Source organism: Pipistrellus kuhlii, unplaced genomic scaffold, assembly GCF_014108245.1.
Source record: "Pipistrellus kuhlii isolate mPipKuh1 unplaced genomic scaffold, mPipKuh1.p scaffold_m20_p_15, whole genome shotgun sequence".
Classification (NCBI taxonomy): domain Eukaryota; kingdom Metazoa; phylum Chordata; class Mammalia; order Chiroptera; family Vespertilionidae; genus Pipistrellus; species Pipistrellus kuhlii.
Window position 1 is genome coordinate 29,232,558 of NW_023425460.1, and position 23,486 is coordinate 29,256,043.

The 23,486-nt window shown below is 35.0% G+C and overlaps 1 protein-coding gene across 7 annotated transcripts in view; it reads left to right on the forward strand.

The window, feature by feature from the left end:
• LCOR (ligand dependent nuclear receptor corepressor) overlaps positions 1 to 23,486 on the forward strand; it is a 96,338-nt gene that overhangs the window by 39,072 nt on the left and 33,780 nt on the right. For 5 of the 7 annotated variants that reach the window (XM_036438719.2, XM_036438724.2, XM_045581954.1 and 2 more), the window contains 3 exons: positions 12,359 to 12,491; positions 17,972 to 18,301; positions 21,082 to 21,175. In XM_036438719.2, the coding sequence (XP_036294612.1) occupies positions 12,359 to 12,491; positions 17,972 to 18,301; positions 21,082 to 21,175 (557 nt within the window). The remainder of the gene's footprint in view (positions 1 to 12,358; positions 12,492 to 17,971; positions 18,302 to 21,081; positions 21,176 to 23,486) is intronic. The other 2 variants (XM_045581956.1, XM_045581955.1) reach the window with 1 other exon arrangement.

Below are 23,486 nucleotides of genomic sequence, written 5' to 3' on the forward strand. Positions count from 1 at the left end.
CTTCTAATCTATTTCTTTTCAATGTGCACAAATCCATGCACCGGGCCACTAGTCCTATCTTATAAAGACAGAGTATGCAAATTGGCCATCACACCATCACAAAGATGGCGGTGTCCAATCCCCTTAGCCCCACCAGGGTCCCCCAGTCCTTTTAGCTCTGCCGGGGGGTAGGTGGTAGGTAGTGGTGCGGCCTGGCCACAGTCCCACAGTCTTTTTAGCCCAGCCAGGGAAGGGGGGCAGCTGGCCCACAATGCGGCCAGACCCACCCTCAGCCCCCCCAGCTGTCCAGGGCCGGCCCAAGGCGTAGGCAAGCCCAGCCACCCAGGGCCTCCTGAGGCTCATGTAACCAGAGCCAGCGGAGGCTTGCACTGCTGGCAGTGGCAGCAGCAGAGGTGTGATGGGGGTGTCGCCTTCCCCTGATCGCCGGGTCGCCTCCCAACCCTGAGGGCTCCCGGACTGTGAGGGGGGCCAGCTGAGGTGAGGGAATCCTCCCTCCAGTGCATGAATTTTTATGCACCAGGCCTCTAGTTTACTTATAAAAGATTTGATAGTAGATCAGTTTGCAATTTAGTGTTTCTAGTCTGCTGATTAGCCTTTTGAGAAATCTATAGTCCAGCATGTGTTGCATTTATTCATATAGTTTACTAGGCAGAATATCTGACTGGGTGTCAGTTAATTATTCTGCCTAGTTATTTATTTTAAATATGAAGTGTATGGTAATTCAAGTAATGGGAGTCATTTGGACAAAAAGAATAGCACATGGATCTGGATCAAGTAGCTACTAATTTATGTAGATTTATGATAGATTGTGATTTATTCTTTAGTATAAGATGTTTCTTCATAATATTTGAGTATGATTGCTCTTTGTATTCAACTGCAGAAATTGATTGTAGCTTTCATTTGTGTTTTGTTTTGTGTTAAATAAAAACAAATAGAATTTTGGTTTAAAAACATTTCAGTTGTTGGAAAAATTTATTAGTAACGGTTTTCTGTCTTATGTTTCTTTTTGTGGTATGTCTGTTCCCAGTTTTAAAGCTTTGAAAACATTTTTAATTCCTTCCTCTGCCTTGTATATGTCTAACTTTACCAGTTGTTCCCTCACCAAATTTCATCCCCTCCCCCACCCCCCTTCATCATTGTACTTAAAGCTTTTAGCATTATTTCTCAACTCCTGAAATAGCATGATTCGTTCCTCAGTTGTCTTCAGTCTGTTAAACACTGCTACAGCCTTGACCCTCACCCCTCCGTAGTGTGGGAATGTTACCCTATACTGAGTCTCCAGTGATTTTTTCATTGTCTTCTGGGTCCATTAGTCTAACACTCAGTGACTCAGTACCCTCCACAGCTCATTTTTCTTTCTAATGCTGTCCCACTCGTGTTCTATATATTTTTCTTTTAGCTCAGCTGGTCTGATAATTTGTATTAAACAACATGCTTTTACTATTTTGGACTACAGCATTGCACGCCTGTTATTCTCAATAGCTTGGATCCCCTTGCTCTTACTCTTGCGTAAGCCCCTCCTTTCCTATGAATAGCAAACCTTTGCTCTAACTGCTATTTCAACCCTTCATGCTGTTGCAGTAAATATGATCTATACCAATTATTTGTCATTTACTACTCATTATTTCGTCCATCCTTTTCTATGTTTGAATCTTGTGTTCCTGACTATGTTGTCAACCTCTGAAGACTGTGAGCCATGTTGTATGCTTCTTTTTACCCTTGCATGTAGCCTTGTACCGCCATTGTTGACAAGTGCATTAAAATCTGAAAGCAGGTTTAAGAGCTTCTTATTTACTGTTCTTTTGTGGCATATATTTTTCTGCTTACTACATGAAAAAGTTGTTGTATTATTCACAGTGGTCTGTTTTCATTGAATTAATATGGAACGTGTTTTGAAATTTAATGTGGTTTGAAAAAGAGAGACCAGAAAATTAAGCAACTGCCAATGAAGTTGAAGTTCATCATTTTAAACTCTGTGTGTGTTTTTGTTGGTATGTTGTGACTATTTACCAAGCAAGTCATTTAATAAGTGTTTTGGTAGAATAGAAGAAGCAACTACTGCTTACTTTTTTTTCAGGGTGGTATTAAGTAAAAAGCCTTCTATGTTTAGTAGTTGAGTATAGTACATTCTTGTAATGTGGTTGAGTTTTCCATTGGTATATGACGGTGAAATATTTACTGAATATTTATAGAAGAAAATACATAAATAGCAAAGTATGGAATCCTGTAGTATTTAAAACAGCTGTTCTTACTGTTCTACAATTTTTTGTTGGTTTCTAATTAGAATATTTCCAGTTGACAACACATTTAGTTTTGGGAAAGATGTTTTTCACCCTTACACACTTCACTACCTGTACTTGGTTTATTTTTTTTCAGAGACAGCCATAACATTTATAATGGAAAATAGGAAGAAAAAGAGCCTATCCCTAGCTGGTTTGGTTCAGTGGATAGAGTGTTGGCTTGCGGACCCAAGGGTCCTGGGTTTGATTCCAGTCAAGGGCATGTACCTCAGTTGCAGGCTCCCCTCCAGTCCATGCTCTGGTTGGGGCACATGCAGGAGGCAACTAATCGATGTGATTCTCTCACACTGATATTTCTCTTTGTCTTTCCCTCTTTCTTCCCCTTTCTCTAAAAGTCAGTGGGAAAATGTCATCGGGTAGGGGTGGGGAGAGGAGAGAGAGCGAGCGCGAGCGTGTGTGGGCTCGAGAGCATGCGATTTAGAGATTGAGATTGAGAGAGCGCGAGTGCCTAGGAAATGAATTGTCAAGCATATATCTTTAGTTTCGTTAGATTTAAAGTGATTGTGCTAGAACTCTTTGCAGGCACTTGTAGCATTTCATCTGAGAAGGATTATACTCCACTGGCTTGAGGCTTGCACTTTAAGGCTGCTTTAGGATTCCAAAAGAAGGAAATATCTGGAGGGTATGGTAGCAGCCAATAGGTGGCAGCAGAGCATGCTGTTGCAATCTTGTGTGATTTTTCCTGTGATGAGAAAATCTAGATAATGTTTGGAAGAGCTGTGCATTTTTTTAGTTACTTGATTTTTTAGTAGACACTGAAGCTGTTACAATGGATAAAAAATATATATTAGTATTATTTATATTTTTTTAAAATGTAGGTGAAAAATACAAATTCACTTCTTACAAAAATAGAACCAGGGATTCACCTACAGATTAATAAAACAATTGTTGATTTGCAGTTCAGGATCCTGCAATACTTAGAAAATACAGTTGACCCTTGAACCACATTCTTAATAAATCTTCGGGCATCAGGCTTCTAGTATTCTTAATAAATTCTAATAAAAAACAAACAAACAAACCCAGTGGTATTATACATCTACACAATGGAATACTATGCTGTTGTAAAAAGGAAGGAACTCCTACCATTTACAACATCATGGATGGACCTAGAGAGCATATGCTAAGCAAAATAAGTCAGTCAGAGAAAGATAAATATTACATGATATCACTCATTTGTGGAATCTAATGAACAAAATAAATGGATGGACAAAAACAGATCTAGAGACAGAGAAACATAGATAGGATGCTCAAACCTCAGAGGGAAGGTAGGGGAGGGTGGGGATAAGAGGGAGAGATCAAAGGACTTGCATGCATATAAATATAACCATGGACCCAGATGGGGGGGGGGGTGAGAGCACGATCGGGGGAGGGTGGAAATAGGGAATAAGTACACATATGTAATACCTTAATCAATAAAGAAAAAATGTTTAAAAAAAAAAAAAAGTCTACAGAACCTAAGGCCCCTGATCCTCCACCTCTGGTGTGGGGAAGGCTCATCAACTAGAGAAAATGGGGCTAACAATCCTTTTACAAAAGGACTCCTTAATGCTTTGTCTGAAAATTATCATATGACTCCTCGGGACTGGCATGTGATTTTAGACGCCAGTCAATGTTATGGAGAACAGAATATGATAAAATCTGTGGTTGAGATCTAGACCACCTCTGGCTGTAAGTCCCAGACAATGTAAAACATCTGAAAGATCCATGAAAATAACTGATTTATTAAGTCTTGTTTATATGTTATGCTCACTTATAAATATCGTATATATGAATGTTGATTGTTGTTTTATCTGTCTTTGTTGTTTGGTTTAATTTATTGTTAGTCTATTAAGCATACCTCTGATTTATCGTCATAGAAAAGAAACAATAGGTAGTCAGGACCATTACTGACTTTCCCCAGAGCAAACAGAATGTGGGGGTGGGGAGAAAGGAACAAAACAAAACAAAAAGAATAGTTTATTAAATGAGTATCATTTTTTTCTGGCCATGGGTATAGCTCTCACTTCTTTTGTTCAAATCCAGTGTAATATTTCCCCCTGAACCCACTGTGTTTTCTTCTAAGGGTTTTAGAGTTTTAGGTCTTTGGTCTATTTTGAGTTGATTTTTATATGTGGTATAAGGTAAAGATCCAACTTCATGCTTATGCATCTGGATATTCAGTTCTCTCCACATCATATGTTAGAAAATAATGTCTTTGTTCCTGGCACCCTTATCAAAAATCATTTGACTATGTCAGTGTTTATTTCTGGGCTCTCTATTCTATTCCAGTATTCTGTGTGTCCGTCTTCTTGCTATAATCATAATTGTTTTGATTACTGTAGTTTTGTAATTAGTTTTAAAATCAGGATATGTGGTGTCTCCAGTTTTGTTTGCATTTTCAAGATTGTTTTGGTTCTTTGCGGTCCGTGGAAATTCCATATGAATTTTAGGATGGATTTTTTTTTCTGGAAAAAAAAAAAAAAGTCATTGGGATTTTGATAAGGGTTGCATTAAATCTGTAGGTCATTTTAGATAGTATTGACATCTTAGCAAAATTAAGTCTTTGCCTGTTGCTTATATTTTTTGTTTAAAAATTTTTTTCAGTTTATTTCTAAAGTTAAAATCAACAATATGTATTTCACTGTTGGTATTGTGTTAAAAGTATCAGTTATTGTGGTTGAATTATCTCAAGTGACTAAAAAGATGTTTTAGCCACAGATGCTATTTTCAAGAAATTTATAGTGCAGTGGAGGAAGTTAGAAACACATACATAAAAGCCCAGTGACCATAATGGCAGAACAACTGCTCAACCAGTCTCCATGAGGTGCACTGAACACCTCTGGTCCCTTTTCCCAGTCAGCAGGCTCCAATCACCCGATGGTGAATGGGGACCCAGGGAGGGTGGCAGGGGATGTGGGCGGAGCCAGGCCAAGACCACCATGTTGGGGGCGGAGCAATGAGTGGGTGGGATCAGCTGGCCTCTTGGTTCCCCATCCCCTCCTTCCCCCAGCTGTCAGGCTCTGATTGCCTGATGGCAAACTGGGAACCTGGGTGGATGGTGGTAGTAGGGGGAGGGGGCTCAAGGGAGGGGGGGGGAGGGCCAGATACTGGCAGCCAGAGACGATGGCCCCGATTGCAGACTAGGCCTAGGGACTATACTGCGCACAAATTGGACCTCTAATCCTATATAATAAAGAGATAATATGCAAATTAACCTTTACACCCTCACAAGATGACTATGACCTGGCCGGCAGGAGGGTTAGTGAGGGATGACCAAACAACTGAACAAGCAAGGCTGTGTGGGGCCACCAGGCCAGTTTGGGGGCCATAAGAGGTGACCAGGTTGGCCGGAGGCGAGGGCGAGGGGGGGAAAGGTGGGAGGCGATTTTGGCTGTTGGAGGGGTAGTAAGGGGTGACCTGGCTGGCAGTGGGGGGAAGGGGGGGGGGCCGCAGTTAGGGACAACCAGGCAGGCAGGCAGGTGAGCAATTAGGAGCCAGCATTCCAGGATTGTGAGAGGGATATGAGACTGTCGGTTTAGGCCCTATCTCCAGGATTGGGCCTAAACCGGCAATCAGACATCCCCCAAGGGGTCCCGGATTGGAGAGGGTACAGGCTGGGCTAAGGGGATCCCCCAGCTCCCCTTCACGAATTTTATGCACTGGTCCTCTAGTATAAATATAATAAAGATAATAAAACCACAGCTGCCAGAGCAGTATGAAATGCTGTAGAAATTTTGTAAAAGGCAAGATTACCCTGTACTAGGCTTTATAATACTGTTGCCTCAAATATGCAGTTGGATATCATTGGGCATCTATCTACATATATATCCAGAGTCACTATGGAAAGCAGATAGATATTCAGGAAGTCTTCTGATTGAGATTGGGTTGTGGATGAGAATTGAGATAGTATAAACTTTTAATTTCTAACCACTGGAAGGATATAAAAAACCATTGCTATTGACTGGGGGGGTGGCTTTCATTTGTTTTTTAATATTCACAACAACTTGTACAAGTATAATGTAAGAAACGCTGTAACAGCAAATGTTGATTATAGATACTGGTGAATTAAAGATAATAGTAATAAGAGTCACTTGCCACTTACACTTGAAGCTTTATTTTCATGAACAGTAACAGCAATTAGATATACTTTAGCCATTCATGGCCCATTTGTTGTGCATTTTGAATATCATATTTAATTCTTGATGTGCATTCAGACTTCAACTTTTATTATTTTCTTACTAGAAGCCCAATGCACGAAGATTCATGCAAGAATGGGCTTTCCTTTCCCTGGCTGCTGGCTCCACTTTTCCGCACCGGCACCACCTTTCCACTCTGGCCCCTAGAGCTGCCTCTCTCCTCTCCAGCTCTGCCTTCTCATGCTGCCCAGAGGCCCTGAGTGGCTGAGGAGGTGCAGAACACCTGTGTCATTGCCATGGTGATGATGCAAGTGCCCTGCCCCCAGCTGCTTGGTGGCTATGTATGCAAATTAACCCACCATCTTTGATGGGTTAATTTGCATACTTACTCCTGATTGGTTTGTGGGCATCGTGAAGGTATGGTCAATTTGCATCTTTCTCTTTTATTAGTGTGTATTCTTTAATTTGATGGTTTGCTTAACAAAATTTAAGGTAACATTGACATACAATAAAAATTGCATTAAGCACAGTTCATATTTGTTAATGTAAAAAATAGTAATTGACATGGAATAAGAAGGTTTCCTTTTACATCACTGACCTTAATAAGTATGAGCATTTTAAATGGTAGAGCCATTTTTCCTAAGATTTGCTGGCATTTAAAATAAAAAGACGTTGGAGAGTGGCATTTAAATCATGAGTTGCATCTTGTCTGTTCTTTTTAGTTCATTGCTTAAAATGTCAGTAAGTCATGGGCAGCAGATTTGGCTGGAGCTGTATGCCCATGACCTACTCAGATAGGCCTTTCTAACAGTTATTATGAGCCCTGCATATATACTTTTCATGCTTTTGATTCTCAGATTTTCTATATCATATGGTATGAATTTTAAAATACCATTTAAATAAAGTCAGTTACAGAGTGGGCATGGTCCTGAATTTAGACAGAAATGGCTCTAAAATGTCACTCCTTAAGTTTTGTGTTATCCTACTGAAATCTAGACCATCTTGTCTTTCCTAAGTGAAATTTGTCCTTACTACTTCCATTTCCTTTCCTGAGGTGTTACCTCTGAAAAAGAAAATAATCAACTATGTAAGCGTTCTCCCCCATTTGTTTCCTCCAAAACACCCACACTCGTAAGATGACAAATATTAGAGTTATGAAAGAAAATTTTTAAAGTTTAACTTGATTAACTGTTTATTGCTCTGAGGTCTAACTCCCATGCCAACATAACTTTGTTGCTTTATTCAATAATGTCCTTGCTATTTCAGGAACCACAGAGCTACTTACATTATAGTTCTTGGAGACCTTTCATAATTCTCTCTCACCAGGGTTAGCAAACTATGGTCTGTTCCCAAACCCATCCACAGCATGTTTTTATAATACTGTAAGCTAAAATACTTTTTTTAAGGAAAGAAGAGATGCTGCAGAGACTGTATGTGATCTACAAAGCCTAAAATACTTACTGTCTTGCCCTTAACAGAAAATTGATTTCCTTTTTTCTTTTTTTGCTATCTTCATTAGGTCATTGCAATATTAAGAGAAGCCTGAAAATTAACTTCCGTATCCTACCTATTATTCTCTGTGCTCTTCATCTTCCTCAGACTGTATATTAGAGCAACCCATAACACAAGCAAATTTTATTTAATGGCAAGACAGTGGGGATTATGGAGGAGACAAGATGGAGAGAGAAGGGAGATGTGTCTTGTGGGAGAAAAGTAGAGGTCAGCATTTACCCACTATATAGCTTTTTCTCTGAAATAACTCCACATTTATAGAGAAGTTACAAGAATAGAATAAGAACTTTTATGTACCCTTCACCTAAACTCACCAATTGCTAATCTTTTGCCAAATTTGGCTTATTATTCATTCTTTCTCTTACATATTACATGTAGCACACACATTCTCCTGAACCCTATGAGAATAAGATACAGGTATATCCCTCATACCTCTTTATTATTAAATGTTTCCATGTATATTTCCCTGTGTCCTAAGAATAAGGATAGCCACTTCTTTAACTACATAGTATAGTTACCAAAAATTAGAAAAGTTAACTTTGATATGTGCTTACCTACAAATCTCAAATTTGCAGATTCTGCATTCCCATCAAACTCCCCAGCTGGCCTCTTCCATATGAAATTTCAAGAGACCTGAAATAGCCAAAACAGTTTTGTAAAATAACAAATTAGGAGAACTCACACTTTGCAATTTTAAAACTTAGTACAGAATGACGGTAATCAACGTAGTGTGTTACTAGCATGGGATAGATAGAAGTATAGATTAATGAAATAGAATTGGATGTCCAGAAGTAAAATTATGGCCAGTGATTTTTCACAAAGGAAGTCAGACCCCCTTTTTATACCCTATACAAAAATTTACTAAAAGGATCATAGACCTAAAAGTAAGTCCCAAAACTTTTAGGAAAAAACATGAGTAAATCTACATGAACTTGGTTTAGCCAATAGTTTTTCAGATACAATATCAAAAACACAAACGATAAAAAAAAATAGATAAATTATAATTCATTAAAATTAAAAACTTTTGTATTGCCAACAGTAGCATCAATGAAATGATAGCTCACAGACGGGAGAAAATATTTTCAAGTTATATATCTGATAGTAAAGTTGTATACAGAACATGTCAAGAATTCTTACAGCTCAAAAATAAAAAGATAAATAGCCCAATTAAAAACTGGGCAAAGCTTATGAATAGACTTTTCTACAAAGGAGATATATTTAAATGGCCAATAAACACATGAAAAGATGCTCAATTACCCTGGTCCTTACAGGAATGCAAATGTAAACCATGAGCTACAACTTCTCATATACTGGGATAGTGTAATAAAAAAGATAAGTGTTCATGAGTATGTGGAGAAATGGAACTCCTATTATTGCTATGGGGAATATAAAATGGAGTAGCTACTTTAGGTAATGGTTTGGCACGTCCTCAAAATGGTAAGCATGGTTAACATACAACCCAGAAATTCCACTCCTAAGTATAAATATCCAAGAGAAATAAAAATATACATCCACAGAAAAACTTACACATATTAAAAGCAGCATTATTTATATCATAGTAGCCAAAAAGTAGAAACAACCCAAATGTTCATCAACTGGTGAATGGATACAATGTGATATATTTATACTGCGGAATATTATTTAGGAATAAAAAGGAAGTAAATACTACATACTACAAGTTGGATGACCTTTAAAACATTATTCTAGAAGAAAAGTCATTTGTCTCCCAAAACCCCACAAACATTGAATGATTTCACTTACGGTATATGAAATCTATTTAATTTTATCCTTTAATGGGTAAATAGTATAGTATGTATATTATATCTAAATAAAACTTTTAAAAACACACAAAAAAAGATTTGACCATAATTGATATGCACCAGCTAAAAGTCATCTGTGTATTTCAGAGGCCAAGTTGATAAAATGGTTGTTTGGTTCAAGAAAAAAATATTTACCACCTACCTTATTGAATGTTCAGTTAATTTCTCTGTGTTGATTTAGATTAGAAAGTAGCTTGAATGCTACATGAAATATAGTTTAAGGATAGATGTTTTGTTCAAAGTTTGACTGAATTGACTTACTATAGGACTATTATGGAGTTAAGTTTAAGTCCAGTTTATGCCATTCAATGTCTGTGTGTTTTTTAAAATCTCTAAATGAAATGGCATCAACAGTTGAGGATTTTGTTGGACTGTTTAATTAATACAGACATACCTTGTTTTATTGCACTTCGCTTTATTATGGTTTATGGATGTTGTGTTTTTTTACAAATTGAAGGTATGGCCCTCCACCAACAAAAAAATTACAACTTACTTTATTGTGGTGGTGTGGAACCAAACCTGAAGTATTTCCAAGGTTTATGAACCTGTTCCTAGTACCCTTTAGATATTAAATCTATATTAAAATTAAATTTTGTGATTCATTTTTAAAAGTCAATTTCTTAATAATTTTTTAGTCCATGAGAGAATGTTGGGAAGTGCAATTATAATAAAGGTTTTTGTAATGATTTATAACACAAAATATTTTGTTTAAAAAGGTTAAAACAATGTGGCAAACTTAGCATGTCTTTAATGGAAATGTTAAGTCATCATTGTTTAAGTTTGAGTATGCAAGAGAGTTCTTTATATTAAAACTATCCTGTATAAATAAAAGCCTAATATACAAATCAACCAACCTGTGGAATGATCAGATGCTATGATGTGTACTGACCATCAGGGGGCAGACACTCAACACAGGAGCTGCCTGCAACCCACAGGCCCCCAGGCCGGCCAAGGTGGGTACCAGTGGGGCACACCCCCACCCCATTGCCCCACTGGTTGCCCTGCAGAGGGAGGCAGGTGGGGCCAGGCCCACCAAGGTGGGTGCCAGCAGGGGGCCCCCTGATGGTCCCACCAGTCGTCCCATAAATCAGCCCTGATCAAAGCCAGGCCCAGGGACCCTACCCTTGCATGAATTTCGTATGCAGGGCCTCTAGTTTGTTTATAATTTGTAATTGATGCCAAATGTATCTTTGAAAAATACATATTTTTATTGCACTGTTGACACAATTTGAGTGATGGGGAAATCAGAGAGCTGGTTGCAGATATCACTAAATGTATTTAAAATCTTTGAAGAAATCATTTGTGAATTATAACATGCTTTTAGTGTCTTATTTGACATTGTGCCAAGGTAGTTCCCCATCTTCTTAATTAGAGCACTTTTAAGTTTTCCATTATGTAACTAAATGCATGTGTTGATTCATTGTGGTAACTTGAAGTAAGTTACATGTACTGGTATTTTAAACACTGGTATTTAAAAACAAAATAGTTATTTCTAAGAACACTTAAAAGATGTACTTTGCTTTTCTTTATATCTTTTTTTATTATCACAGTTTCCTTTTTATTTATTAGCTACAAAGGTGGAAGTGCAAAGTGTTGTTAACCAAGTTCAATACTTCTGCAGTTCTGAGAGCAGGTTTTGACAGTCTGTGGGATGATGTATCATACTGAAGTGTTTCCCCTTAAGATATTGAAATGTTTCTCCTTAAAGCATGTGATGCACTCTGTGTGTTCTTTTTTCTAGTGCTAGTTTTGACCTGTTAATTTCACAACCCATTAAAGATTTGAAAGCTTCAGTTTGTAAATTGGTATTCTAGGGACAGAATTGAGAATTCAACTACATTCTTCTTGAGTCTTACCTCTGAGTAGTCTTTTACAAATTTTTGTTTTGTATCTGGAGAAAACAGATCTTGTACTAGGAAGGCAGATAGGATTCACAAATGAGACTTGGGAGTTTAAGATTATTATTATTATTTTTACTGAGTTGAGTTGTCTGAACTATTGCTGCAGTATATTAAAAACCATTATATTGAATGCTCAAGGAAAATTCCCCTTTAATAATTATAGATTAATTAGAGTTTACTTGTAAGTTTTAAACAAAACTCAAAATAAAATAAACTTGTATTAAAAACCAGAGTGGGTGTTGTTTTGTTAATCCTCACCTGAGGATATTTTTCCCATTTATTTTTAGAGAGAGTGGAAGGAAGGGAGGAGGGAAGAGAACTAGAGAGACAGAAACATTTGTGTGAGAGACACATTGATTGGTTGTCTCCCCTAAGTGATCAGAGGATCAGGGCTGGGGATTGAACCTGCAACTCAGGTATGTGCCCTTTAGTGGAATTTGAATCCACAGCCCTTTTGTGCACAAGATGATGCTCCAACCACTGAGCAAGACCAGCCAGGGCCAAAATATATTTTTGTATTCACTTTGCTTTTATACTTTTGTAGAGATAAGTTTTATCCTGATTTGAAGTTTTAGAATATTTTAATTGTATTAAGCAAATTTGTCTTATCTGTTGTTAATGTTTATTTTTTTTATTTTTTTTTACATTTATGCTTTTGATATTGAATGGGGAAAGATACTTGTGCAAATATGTCACCAAATTTTTTGCAGGGACATTTAGTCGGTCTGGATGAACCAGCTTCGGGAGCTGGGCGGGAAGCTCTGCTTAAACAAGAGCAAGCAAAAATCATACGATTCGAGAAACAAGCAGAAGAGTTCCTCAATGCAGTCTTTTATAGAAAAGGTTGGTTCTAATAAAGAATAACATGTAGCATCTGCTTGTCTTGTGTTAATCTTAATTTCAATGTTATTTTCAAAGAGTTACTATAAAAATACTTTTCTTTATTGATAATACACTTTATAATTCTCCATGTAATTTGAAATAGGGTAAGGCAACCCCACTCCCTCCTTTTACTCTGAAGTGATAAATTTTAGTTAAATAATTCTTAAAATTATTATGAAAGTCTGAAAGTTGCAAGGTTTCAGTAGTTCTATATATTCTTAGTCAGATTTTCTTACATAAACAGTTACTGTTTTTATCACTGAAAACCATAAAATTAACTGTAAATTTCTAGTAATTTCTCACCGAACTATTGTTTGCAGAGAAAAATATAAAGTTATATCTTAAAATTAGATTTGTAGCCGAAACCGGTTTGGCTCAGTGGATAGAGCGTCAGTCTGCGGACTGAAGGGTCCCAGGTTCGATTCCAGCCAAGGGCATGTACATTGGTTGCGTGCATATCCCCGTTAGGGGGTGTGCAGGAGGCAGCTGGTCGATGTTTCTCTCTCATTGATGTTTCTAACTCTCAATCCCTCCACCTTCCTCTCTTAAAAAAAAAAAAAATAAAAAAAAAAAATAAAATATGAAGGTATTTCTTTAAAAAAAAATTAGATTTGCAAGCAGTTTTTCTCCTTGATGTAGTCTTACTTCACTAATTTTTTAAGTTATTAAAATTAGAAAAAGAAATTTATTATTATAAAATAAAACTTTCCCCCATGCATTTGAGGTGGCATTTAGTAGCCTCATCTCTTGTGTTTTTTTTATTTATCTTTCTCCTTGAAACCTTTGTAGGCTTGTTTTACATTTCTCTATCCTCAAAGAATAATTACTACCAGCCAAGTCCTTCAGGAAGTTTCCATTCATGAGCCATTTTATTGAAGATATTATTTCTACATAGACTTTTAATCTTCAGCAGACAGAATGATTCCATTTTCTTTAATATTTCTTCAGTGTTCTAGTTTACATCTGTCATTCCTCTGGAAATTTCTTTCTTCCCTTTTAAGTTTGAAAGCTGGTGTTTGCCTGTACATTGGGAAAAAAAGTCTGTTAAGTGTTGATAGGTCTGATAATGGTCTCATAATGGTCTGGTTACATTTGGAGACCAGCTCGGCTTCTGCATAATATAATTAGTATTTTCAAAAGGATGTATGAGGTGAAGTGTATTAGAAAATTAAGGAATGCAAAAAAAGAAAAAAATTCACAAGATTATTGTTTTTAGTGGCATTAAAAAATTATTTTATTAGTTCCCTAGACATAATTAAATCTTTAGTATATCCTCTCTTCTCTTTTAAATAATACCTTCTTGCAATTTCTGACCTAAAGCTCCCAACTGAGGCTCTTGGACTCACTTTATTGTCTCAATAAAGTACCCCGAATCCCAAAATTATGTTCAAAACAGTAATATTATTATTTTGTTTAATGAACATTAGTTTTATTAAAATAACTCACATTTAAGGTATAAATGACAAATAGTCCTAGTACCGTATTTTTCAGACCATAAGACGCACTTTTCCCCCCCCCCAGAAGTGGGGGGGGGGAAAGTCCCTGCGTCTTATGGTCCAAATATAGCCTACACATATACTTTAAAAAAAAAGTTTTTTTACTTGCCCGGCTCTGTGTGGTCTCTGTGTGCTTGCCCGGCTCTAAAATGGTTCTAAATGCTGCTGTTTTCTTTACAGGGTTGATTACATGTGTTTATGACTGTGATGTTGGGTTTTAATGCACATAAAATATTTTAGGACACTATTTGTTTCAGAATCTTTTTTTCTTCATTTCCCTTCTCTAAAAACTGGTGCGTCTTATGGTCCGAAAAATACGGTAATTCACATTTAAAGCGTAATGCTAATAGGCCTATCAGTTTATTAACTAAATAAAATATCTTGACAGCTCATCTGCAGTGTACTGAATCATGGGTTTAATGTTGCAGCAAATGTCATTATCTGAAAAGAGGAACTCCTCTACTTTATGTACATGGAGCAACCACTTTTCATTCACTCTTAGCTTGGAGGGAGTTAGCTTACTTATCTACTAGTCCCATTTTTTTGTCATGCAGAAATAACTTACATTGAAGTTCATAAATTTTTATTTAGAAATTAATCTTTTGAGAACATAACCTTCAGGGGAGGGATTGTTACCTTGAAATCAGTTTTAGAATAAACTTCAAGAGATGAGAATTCCTTAAATTTGTATGTAAAGTTAAGTTTGTATATTTTTGTATACTGGCATATGATGCTCAGAAAAAGAATTATTACTTTGCAATTGGAAGTTTCTTCTGCCTTGCTTTATGTATTAATATTGTTATTTTTATATATTTTATTAGTCATCTTGGAAATATCTCAAAGATGAGCATTAGTCTTCAAATTAATACTTAAAATGTTTACTATCCAGAATTATGACAGTTTAGTCTGAAGTGAATATTTTGTTTTTAATAACTATTTCAGATATTTGGATTTAGTCCTTTGTTTCCAACTATTGCAAATTGTATGCTATAAATAATTGAGTATGTAAAAATTATATAACTAAATAGATACATTAATGCAATAAAATTAGGCTTTTGTGGTACGGAGTCTATAATAAATTCCAAATTAAGGACAGTATACCTTCTGCAATTGTCATGATCATGTTTCTTTTCAGTGTGTTTTGTCACTTGTGTTAAGGAAATCTGATACTTGTCTAAATGTTAGATTTCCATGTTTGAAATAGGCAGGTGGCTGTGAGGTAGCATTTACATGTTTTTCTGTAGTTTTAATTTTGATCTGATTTGCTGTCTTTTATTTGACTCAATTGTGCATATTCACTGAGACATGACTCGGTTTATAGATATATTTTAAGAAAGTAAAGGAATGAAAATTATTCAAGAAGCTTTCAAAAGACAAAGTCAAATGCAGAGATGTCAAAAATTCATAAACTTGAATTGTGGTTTGTAATTGTTATTCAACAAAAAGGTAAAATATGCTGCAGCCATTTAAAGCTCAAAGGTAGCAATTTGTGTTCTTTATTCTAAAACCTTTGACTCCTACGAATCTTTAATTACACTTATTAATCTAGTTAAACACAGAGACATTTCATAAATTACTTCATTTTGCTTCCAGTTTGGAACCTTCTTTATGTATTACATGTTCTCCAACCTTCCAGGGGAAAAGTATACATTAAAACTTGGAATTACAGTATACATATATTCTTTTCATTTAGAGGATTGTATGCTATGTAAAAAAAAAAATGAATCTTAAGTGGAAAGTTTAATGAATATTAATAAGAAAATCCATTCGGTAGAAAGATTTTTAAAGCAGTGTATAGCTAAATTGTTTATTAAAAACATTTAAGGAACCATTGTTAGTGATTATATTAACTTCTGAATCTTACCGCCTTAGCTAGTTTGGCTCAGTGAATAGTGTGGTCTGTGGACTGAAGGGTCCTGGGTTCAATTCCAGTCAAGGGCACATGCCTGGGTTGCGGGCTCAATCCCAGTAGGGGGCGTGATCCAGCTGATCAAGGATTGATGTTTCAATCTCTCTCCCTCTCCGTTTCTCTCTGAAATCAATGAAAATATGTTAACACACACACACACACACACACCCACAAACAAACAAAAACAAAAAACCAACACTTTTGAATCTTACCTAATTGAATATATTTATTTCTAGACTCTCTGGCATACTCAGAGTTTTTATTTATAGAGAGGAAACTTAGGGTGGAAAATAATTTTTAGTAGAATAGAAATATTATTGGTAGAACAAAACCTTGTTAAACTTCAGAGAATTAAAAAAAATCTGACTTTAAATCACCCTTTGGAATTGAATATTGGCCTTCAAAAAAAAGATTTGTCTGTTTTTAGGAATCCTGTGAGGTTTTGAGGTGTGTGTGTGTTTTGTGATAATATTAGATTTTAGTTATGAGTCAGTTTTTTCTAAATTTGTAAATCAACCTAAGTTTCTTACAGCTCCTGGGTAACATAATTTATCTTCTATAGTTAATCTTTAAAAGACCAAGGAAATTTAGGTTCTCCATCTTCTAAAACCTCAGAAGTATGGTGGAGAAGTAAAAATCATGGTTGGAACATTGAGATCAGGGGAAGAGTTTTGTTTTTTAGTTTTTTATAAATATGGTGAGGCAGTGTACTGTGGTGGCTTCAGCAGCCAGATTGCCCCACTTTAAATATGTTTTTATTGATTTAGTTTTTAGTTTTTTAGAGAGAGGAAGGGAGAGGGATAGAGAGATGGAAACATCAATCAGCTGCCTCCTGTACCCCTACCAAGGATCTAGCTCACAATCTGGGCATGTGCCCTGACCAGGAATTGAACCAGTGACCTCTTGGTTCATGGGTCAGTGCTCAACCACTGAGTCACACCGTCTGGACAGGGAGAGAGGTTTGATCAAGAGTCTACCACTAACCATCTATAGAGATTTGAAGAGGCCACTTGATCTTCAGAGCACATTTCCTTCATTTGTTAAAAATAAACACAGCGATTGAATAGCAATTGATTTGATTGATCCATTTATTAACTAATACGAATGCATACTTTACAGAAGGCTATTTTAGGTGCTGATTATATAGTGGCGAATAAACATAATCTTTGGCGAAGCTCAGACTCCCTGATGATGTGATCCTGATAATATATGTATGCAAAACATTTTGCCTTTTGTTTTAACCCATTTGACCTTCAAGGTCTTTTTCCAGTGCTGAAAATAGAATTAATTTTTTAAAATTAATATTGATTACAAAATGATAACATAGGTGTTGATTTTATTGCTTCCCTAGCTGTTGTGTTTAGTGGTTGGCATGGTGTATTTAAAGAATTCATAGGAAATGTATGGTCTTAGGCTTTTGCGATTTGTCATTTAAACTTCAAGCTAGCCCAAGGGTTCTAAAGCTGTGGCCCTTCCACCAGCAGGATCTAGAAGCCTCTTAGAAATGCGTTGGCCTCACCCTAGAATTGCAGAATCAGGCAGACCTGATTTTACAAGCCCTCAAAGTGATTTGGATGAATATTAAAGTATGAGAAGTATTGCCTAGCCTACCATTGGTCTTAATATTAAGTGTCACCTTTAATAATCTTGGTATGCAGTCAGTCCTTAACAGAAAGTAAACACTCAAGAACTGAGTAATCCATGCTTTAGCAATTTAGGAAGAAACTGCTTATAAGAACAACAGATATGATCTAGAGGTAGTAAATAGGGTAGTAATTATAAAAGAAGTGTTGGAATTTCTATATCAGGTAAGTGATTCTTGCCCCCAAAATAATTGTTATCCCTTTATTTGATTAATAATCTTGGGGAGATGTTTATAACTAATTTTATGAAAATGTGTTTTTTTTTTAATCAGCTCATAAGCTTAGAGATAAAAAAATATAACTATGAGGAAATGCTATTTTAGGATACTGCATTTTAAGAAAAAAATAAAATGAAATTTTATGTTTGCTTGAAAGCTGTATATATATTTTTAGTACATTGTCCCACTTTAAAAGTAAATAAATCTTTGTTTACAGACAGTCCCTGGGTCTCCGACCCCAATATTCCCCTAGTGGCCCGTGAGATCATGCAGCGAATGATCCAACAATTTGCTGCTGAATATACCTCAAAAAATAGCTCTACTCAGGACCCCAGCCAGCCCAATAGCACAAAGAACCAAAGCCTGCCGAAAGCATCTCCAGTCACCACCTCTCCCACGGCTGCAACTACTCAGAACCCTGTGCTCAGCAAACTTCTCATGGCTGACCAAGACTCACCTCTGGACCTTACTGTCAGAAAGTCTCAGTCAGAACCTAGTGAACAAGGTATGGTTTGATGTCAAGGTCTCCTCTGTCCAATCAGAATACTTTTAATTTGGGGAGAAAAAAATAATTGACAAGTAGGGCACCAATAGCAATAATAGAATAAAAACTTATGTGATTCTTAAATTGCTAACTATGCAATGATAGAGAAATTCAGATAAAGTAGCTACCTTACCCATCAGGAGTCCATAGTCATGTTTTATGTACCACCCAGGAAAGTTAGGTAGTTACAGTTGTTACTGATCTTTAAGTTACTTGATATTTAAAGAAGCATTTTATACTTTCCAAAATGTTATATGTATTTTTTTTTTATAAAAACCTGAAAAATAATTTTCCCCCTCTTCCATCAATGTTTTAGGATTAGCAACTGAGAAATAAACATGTCTTTATTTGTTAAGTAGAAGAAGTTATATTCTGCAAATGAGATCATAAGACAAAAACGTATTATTGGCAGTTTTAAAAAAGAAGCTCTTAGGATTAGAAATAATGAGAAAACAGTAAACATACTTCAGGTTGTCAAGTGTATTCATTATTTTATTTAAAAAATGTATTTCATATATGCACTGTATTGTGAACTAACCCACAAGCATTTCCAGATAATTTGTTGGTGAGGATTCTAATTTAGTAGTAGGTTTAAGAGGTTATTTGCTTAGCAAATAATTCTCGAGTCTTTGAAAAGTTTACTCTCATAAATAGATTAAATATTTCTGTTGCTTTGTGATCTCATTTTACCTTAATTTCACAAAGATGAGTTGAGCATTTTCACTCTGCCATTGTTCATACAAGTAAAAATTTTAAATTGGTAATGTCTGTACTAATGAGATTTTGTCAGAAATTTCATAAGAGTATGCAGAAAGGTTATCAGGTGTGTGGATTTATTAGTAAGAAATACACCTTTATTTTACAAAGTAAATTAAGTTTAATTCTTATAAAAACCTGTTTTGAAGAACTTGCTTTTGCTTAAATTATTTAAGAAGGATTTGCACTTAATGATGACTTTAGTTGCTTTTTAAAGAATTTAAAAAATAATTTTCCTTTGCTTTTTTCCTGTTTCTGTATAGTGAGTAGCAATCAGAATATCTAAGTTTTTCTAAGAGATTTCCTAGCACAAGATCTCGTAGTTATTCTGTATTCACATTGATCAGTGTATCTTTGATTACCATATTTGCAAAGTTGTTTTTTTTTCTGTTTTATTGAGGATTTTTAAATTTTTTATTATTTATTCATTTATTTATTTATTTATTTATTTTACCAAATTGATAGCTTTCATTAAAATCTCATTCAACATGTTGCACTAAAAGCTTCAGATTTACAGTGGGAGAATGACAGCATAGAGATTGTATTTAAAGTATTAATAATGGAGATAAAAAGTCTAACTTAACTTCTTATAGCCAGTAGTATGCTTAAAAGGTGTATTGTTTTGACAGCATATACTTACAAAAGAAAAATTTGGACTAAGTGATAGGATTTTAGTATACAAGCTCATTGCTTCACTTAAAATTATATTTCCTAAATGAATTTGTTGCCTATTTGATTACACAAACTTAGAAGTCTTTAAATAATGTCTTTGGTTGGAAATATTCTAATGAGTATATTTGCTTATTAGATATCTAATTGGGTTAGATGTGTAATAGGGATACTTGGTTTTATAAAATTACAATGATATATTTAGAAATATTAGTGACTCTGACATGGTAATACTTATTTTGTATGAGTGTGGGCTTTTTTGGTTTATAAACTCCATTTTTCTTTTCTAGACATGTCTATTAGGGGAATAAAAATCTTTGTGGGAGATACAGTGTCCTCAGGCACAAGTTCTAAGTGAGTTTAATATTGGGGCAGTTTTTAACATAACTAAATAGCTAAGCCTCTCTGCTGGCCAACTGAAAAGTCAGGGGTGCATTGAGTATTATCTTACTCGGCTAATTTTGGACAGAATGGCAACTTTAAAAGTTGTCCAGACTCTCAAGTTTTCTTTTCTAGACATGTCTATAAGGGGAGTAAAAATCTTTGTGAGAAAAGAAAGTTGTCTGATTTTTTTATTGTAGTAACATGAATTTGGGATTTGGTCTAACTTCTAGAGGTCTAAACCTCTAGGGTTCAGTCATTAAGACTTTTTTTCTTCTTTCTTCCCTTAAACTTTGCCCATCAATTTATAATAGCTTATTAACAACAACAAAAAACCAACCCTTTACCTTTATAAATATCAGCTTGTGAATTTGAACCTCTACAGATATTTTTCAAGAGATTGACAATAAATGCAACAGTTTTTTACAGAGGGGTCCAAAGCGTAATTATAATATGTGTACATTGTATAAACCGTTAATTAGCAACTGATTCATTTTACAGAGTGTATATGTCTAATTTAACCGTGTAAACTTATATTTTAAGATTACTTTTGCATTACTTATTACTTAAACTTTTATGTACTTTTAGTGTTTTAGTAAAGTTATAGAAAATGAAGTCTGATAGTTCTATGGCTGAACCTCAAACTTTATAAACTGCTATTTCTAATATCTCACTGTATTTTAACATCTATAGGGATATGCTTTGCCTTTTATTTTGCCCTATTAATAAAATATTTTACACTTCTAGATATTAGATATAACAAGCTTTGCTAAATTTATGTTGCTTCAGGAGGAAAAATATCCTGACTCTATTAATGAATTGATTTCATAGCTCAAATATATGATAAGTGTATCTGCTTTGTCATTTTTGGCCTGTTCAGATCCCATTTACTCCTAGTTTTTAATATCCTTAGGTGTTTCTTTGTGTCTTTACAGACGGTGTACTTGATCTATCCACTAAGAAAAGTCCATGTGCTGGCAGCACTTCCCTGAGCCATTCTCCAGGCTGCTCCAGTACTCCAGGGAACGGGTAAGGGAAAATATTTGTAGCCTTCCACAGTTTTATAGGAGACAATTTATCAAAGATTGATGCCAGTTTCTTTCATGCTTTAAAAATTAATTCTTCAAATACTCTTCTAGGTAGACCTTTAGTAAAAATTACTTTTAGTATGCCAATCAAATAAAAGCAGTCTCTGATCTAGAATTGACTGGTATAAATTAATTGTGCCAGTTTAGTACAAATGGCAAATAATGAGAAGCATGACAAGAATGTCTTTGGACTTTTTGTTGTTGAGTATTTGAGAGTGTGAACCCCAACCTAAATAATTTCAGAGTTCAGACATAAAGGTAGTACTGGGTTATGTGTGCTGAAGTTGTTGAATAAAAATTAGGCTCTAGTAATTAATGTGGTGTCTCTAATGTAGTGTGTGGGTGTGTGTCAGCTGTTTGTTTTGGTTTGTTTATTTGAACTGCAAGTTTAACTTTGTGTGGCAGTTCAGAAAATGTAATTGTAATTTTTGTTTTAAAGTAGATAAAGATGGGTTGTAAATATTGACAAATAACTATCTTACGGTGTCAAAACGTTATATGCATAGTTTTGATAACTCTTTAGCAGGTTCAAGTGAATTTCCTGACCTTCTAATTTTACAGTATAAGATTATCTAATTCTCCTGTGTGTATATATTAACTATTTAGAGGAAAATGAGGTATTAATAAAGATATATAGATGCATATTGGGAAGAAATTTCCATAAAACGTGTGTTGTGACCAAAAATCAACTTCATCTAGATATGAAAAAAAACTTGAATAAGTTAAATTAGTTAACATTTATATTTACTTAACATTTTGATCATCAAACATGGGGCATTGTTTAGATGTTATAGAATAAGTAGACACTAAATGGACTAATCGTTTCAATTTATACTTAATTATCTTCAAATTGAAGGATTTCTTTACTGACTTCTAAAATGTGCCCTTTATTTTCTCTTAAAATTCCATAATTTTTCCTTTTCTCTCCTTTATATTCAGTCTAAAAATAACATTTAATCTATTTTGCTTAGTTTGCTATTCTTTTTCTTTAAATTCTTCTTTTCACTGTAGTTTATATGTACTTGGTAGATGCTATCATGGTCCCAAATCATTGGATTCCACTTATATATTAAAAATTTGTGTTATGTAATTCAGAACACATGTAGAAGCCTAAGTGCTATTTGTATAAATGAATTCCTTGCTTATGATTCACTTTAAACTTGGCCATCAGGTTTCATGTATTATTATATGGTTGAACTTGCTGTGTTTATCCTTGTAAATAGAAGTTTTCACTGTGGTATTGTTTTCTGGAAGACAAAAACACTGACAGTACTGTCCATCTTTTAGTTGAATATTCATTGCTATCCTTACTATTATTTACTGATAACAGCACAGAGTCCCTGTAGACTTTTGGAAAACAAAGCTAGTTTATCATTATTTCTGCAAAGTTCCACTTTTGTGCCTGTATGATATAATTCCCCTAGGGCATGCTTTACCAGTTGCCAGTTTTATGAATGGTTATCTTTCTCTATTGTGAAAATGAAAACCTTATGAATTAATTTTGTGTAAGCAATTAACTTTTTAAACACGATCCAAAGGCTATTTACTTAAAATTTCAAAATTGATATTTGTTATTTTAAGAGGAGAGTTTTTTTTATAAAGAAGACTACAAAATTGCTTATATAACTGTGAAAATTATTTGATTAGAACGTAAGGAACAAAGTTTTGGGGAAAATAGAGTATAGTTTCCATAAAGCTTGGATTATTTCAAATGGGGAGTCAGTGGTACTCATGTATCTGCAACTAATAGTGCTTTAAAATGAAGAAGTGTGGTAAGTTATAATGCAATTGGTATTTTGGTTGGGGTACTTTTCCTTCTTGGAGCTGGTAGCTATATTTTTTCCCCCAAACAAAATAAGAAATGTCATTTGGAGTTGTTTGATTTTTATAGTGAACATCAGCTTGTTTGTGGGATAAATGAACAATTATCTATGGGTTCCATCAATGTAAATGGTTCCAGTTTTATGACTGGTTGTTATGAATGTTGGAAATGTTACATTAAAATAAATAATTTGGCTTACTCTTTTATTACTGTACTTGTTTAGTGGTAACGTCACATTGATAACACAATTCTATGGAGATCTATGGAGACTTGATGATTACTTTGTAATTAATAATTAAGGTGCTATTTTCAGACAGTTGCGCGAAACTTTTTCTCCGAAAATTTGTGAACCCAACCAGAGACCAGCTGACAGGTTTAATTTTTCTTTGCCCAAAAAGCTCCTGTTTTTTTTTCTTTTTTCCTTTTTCTT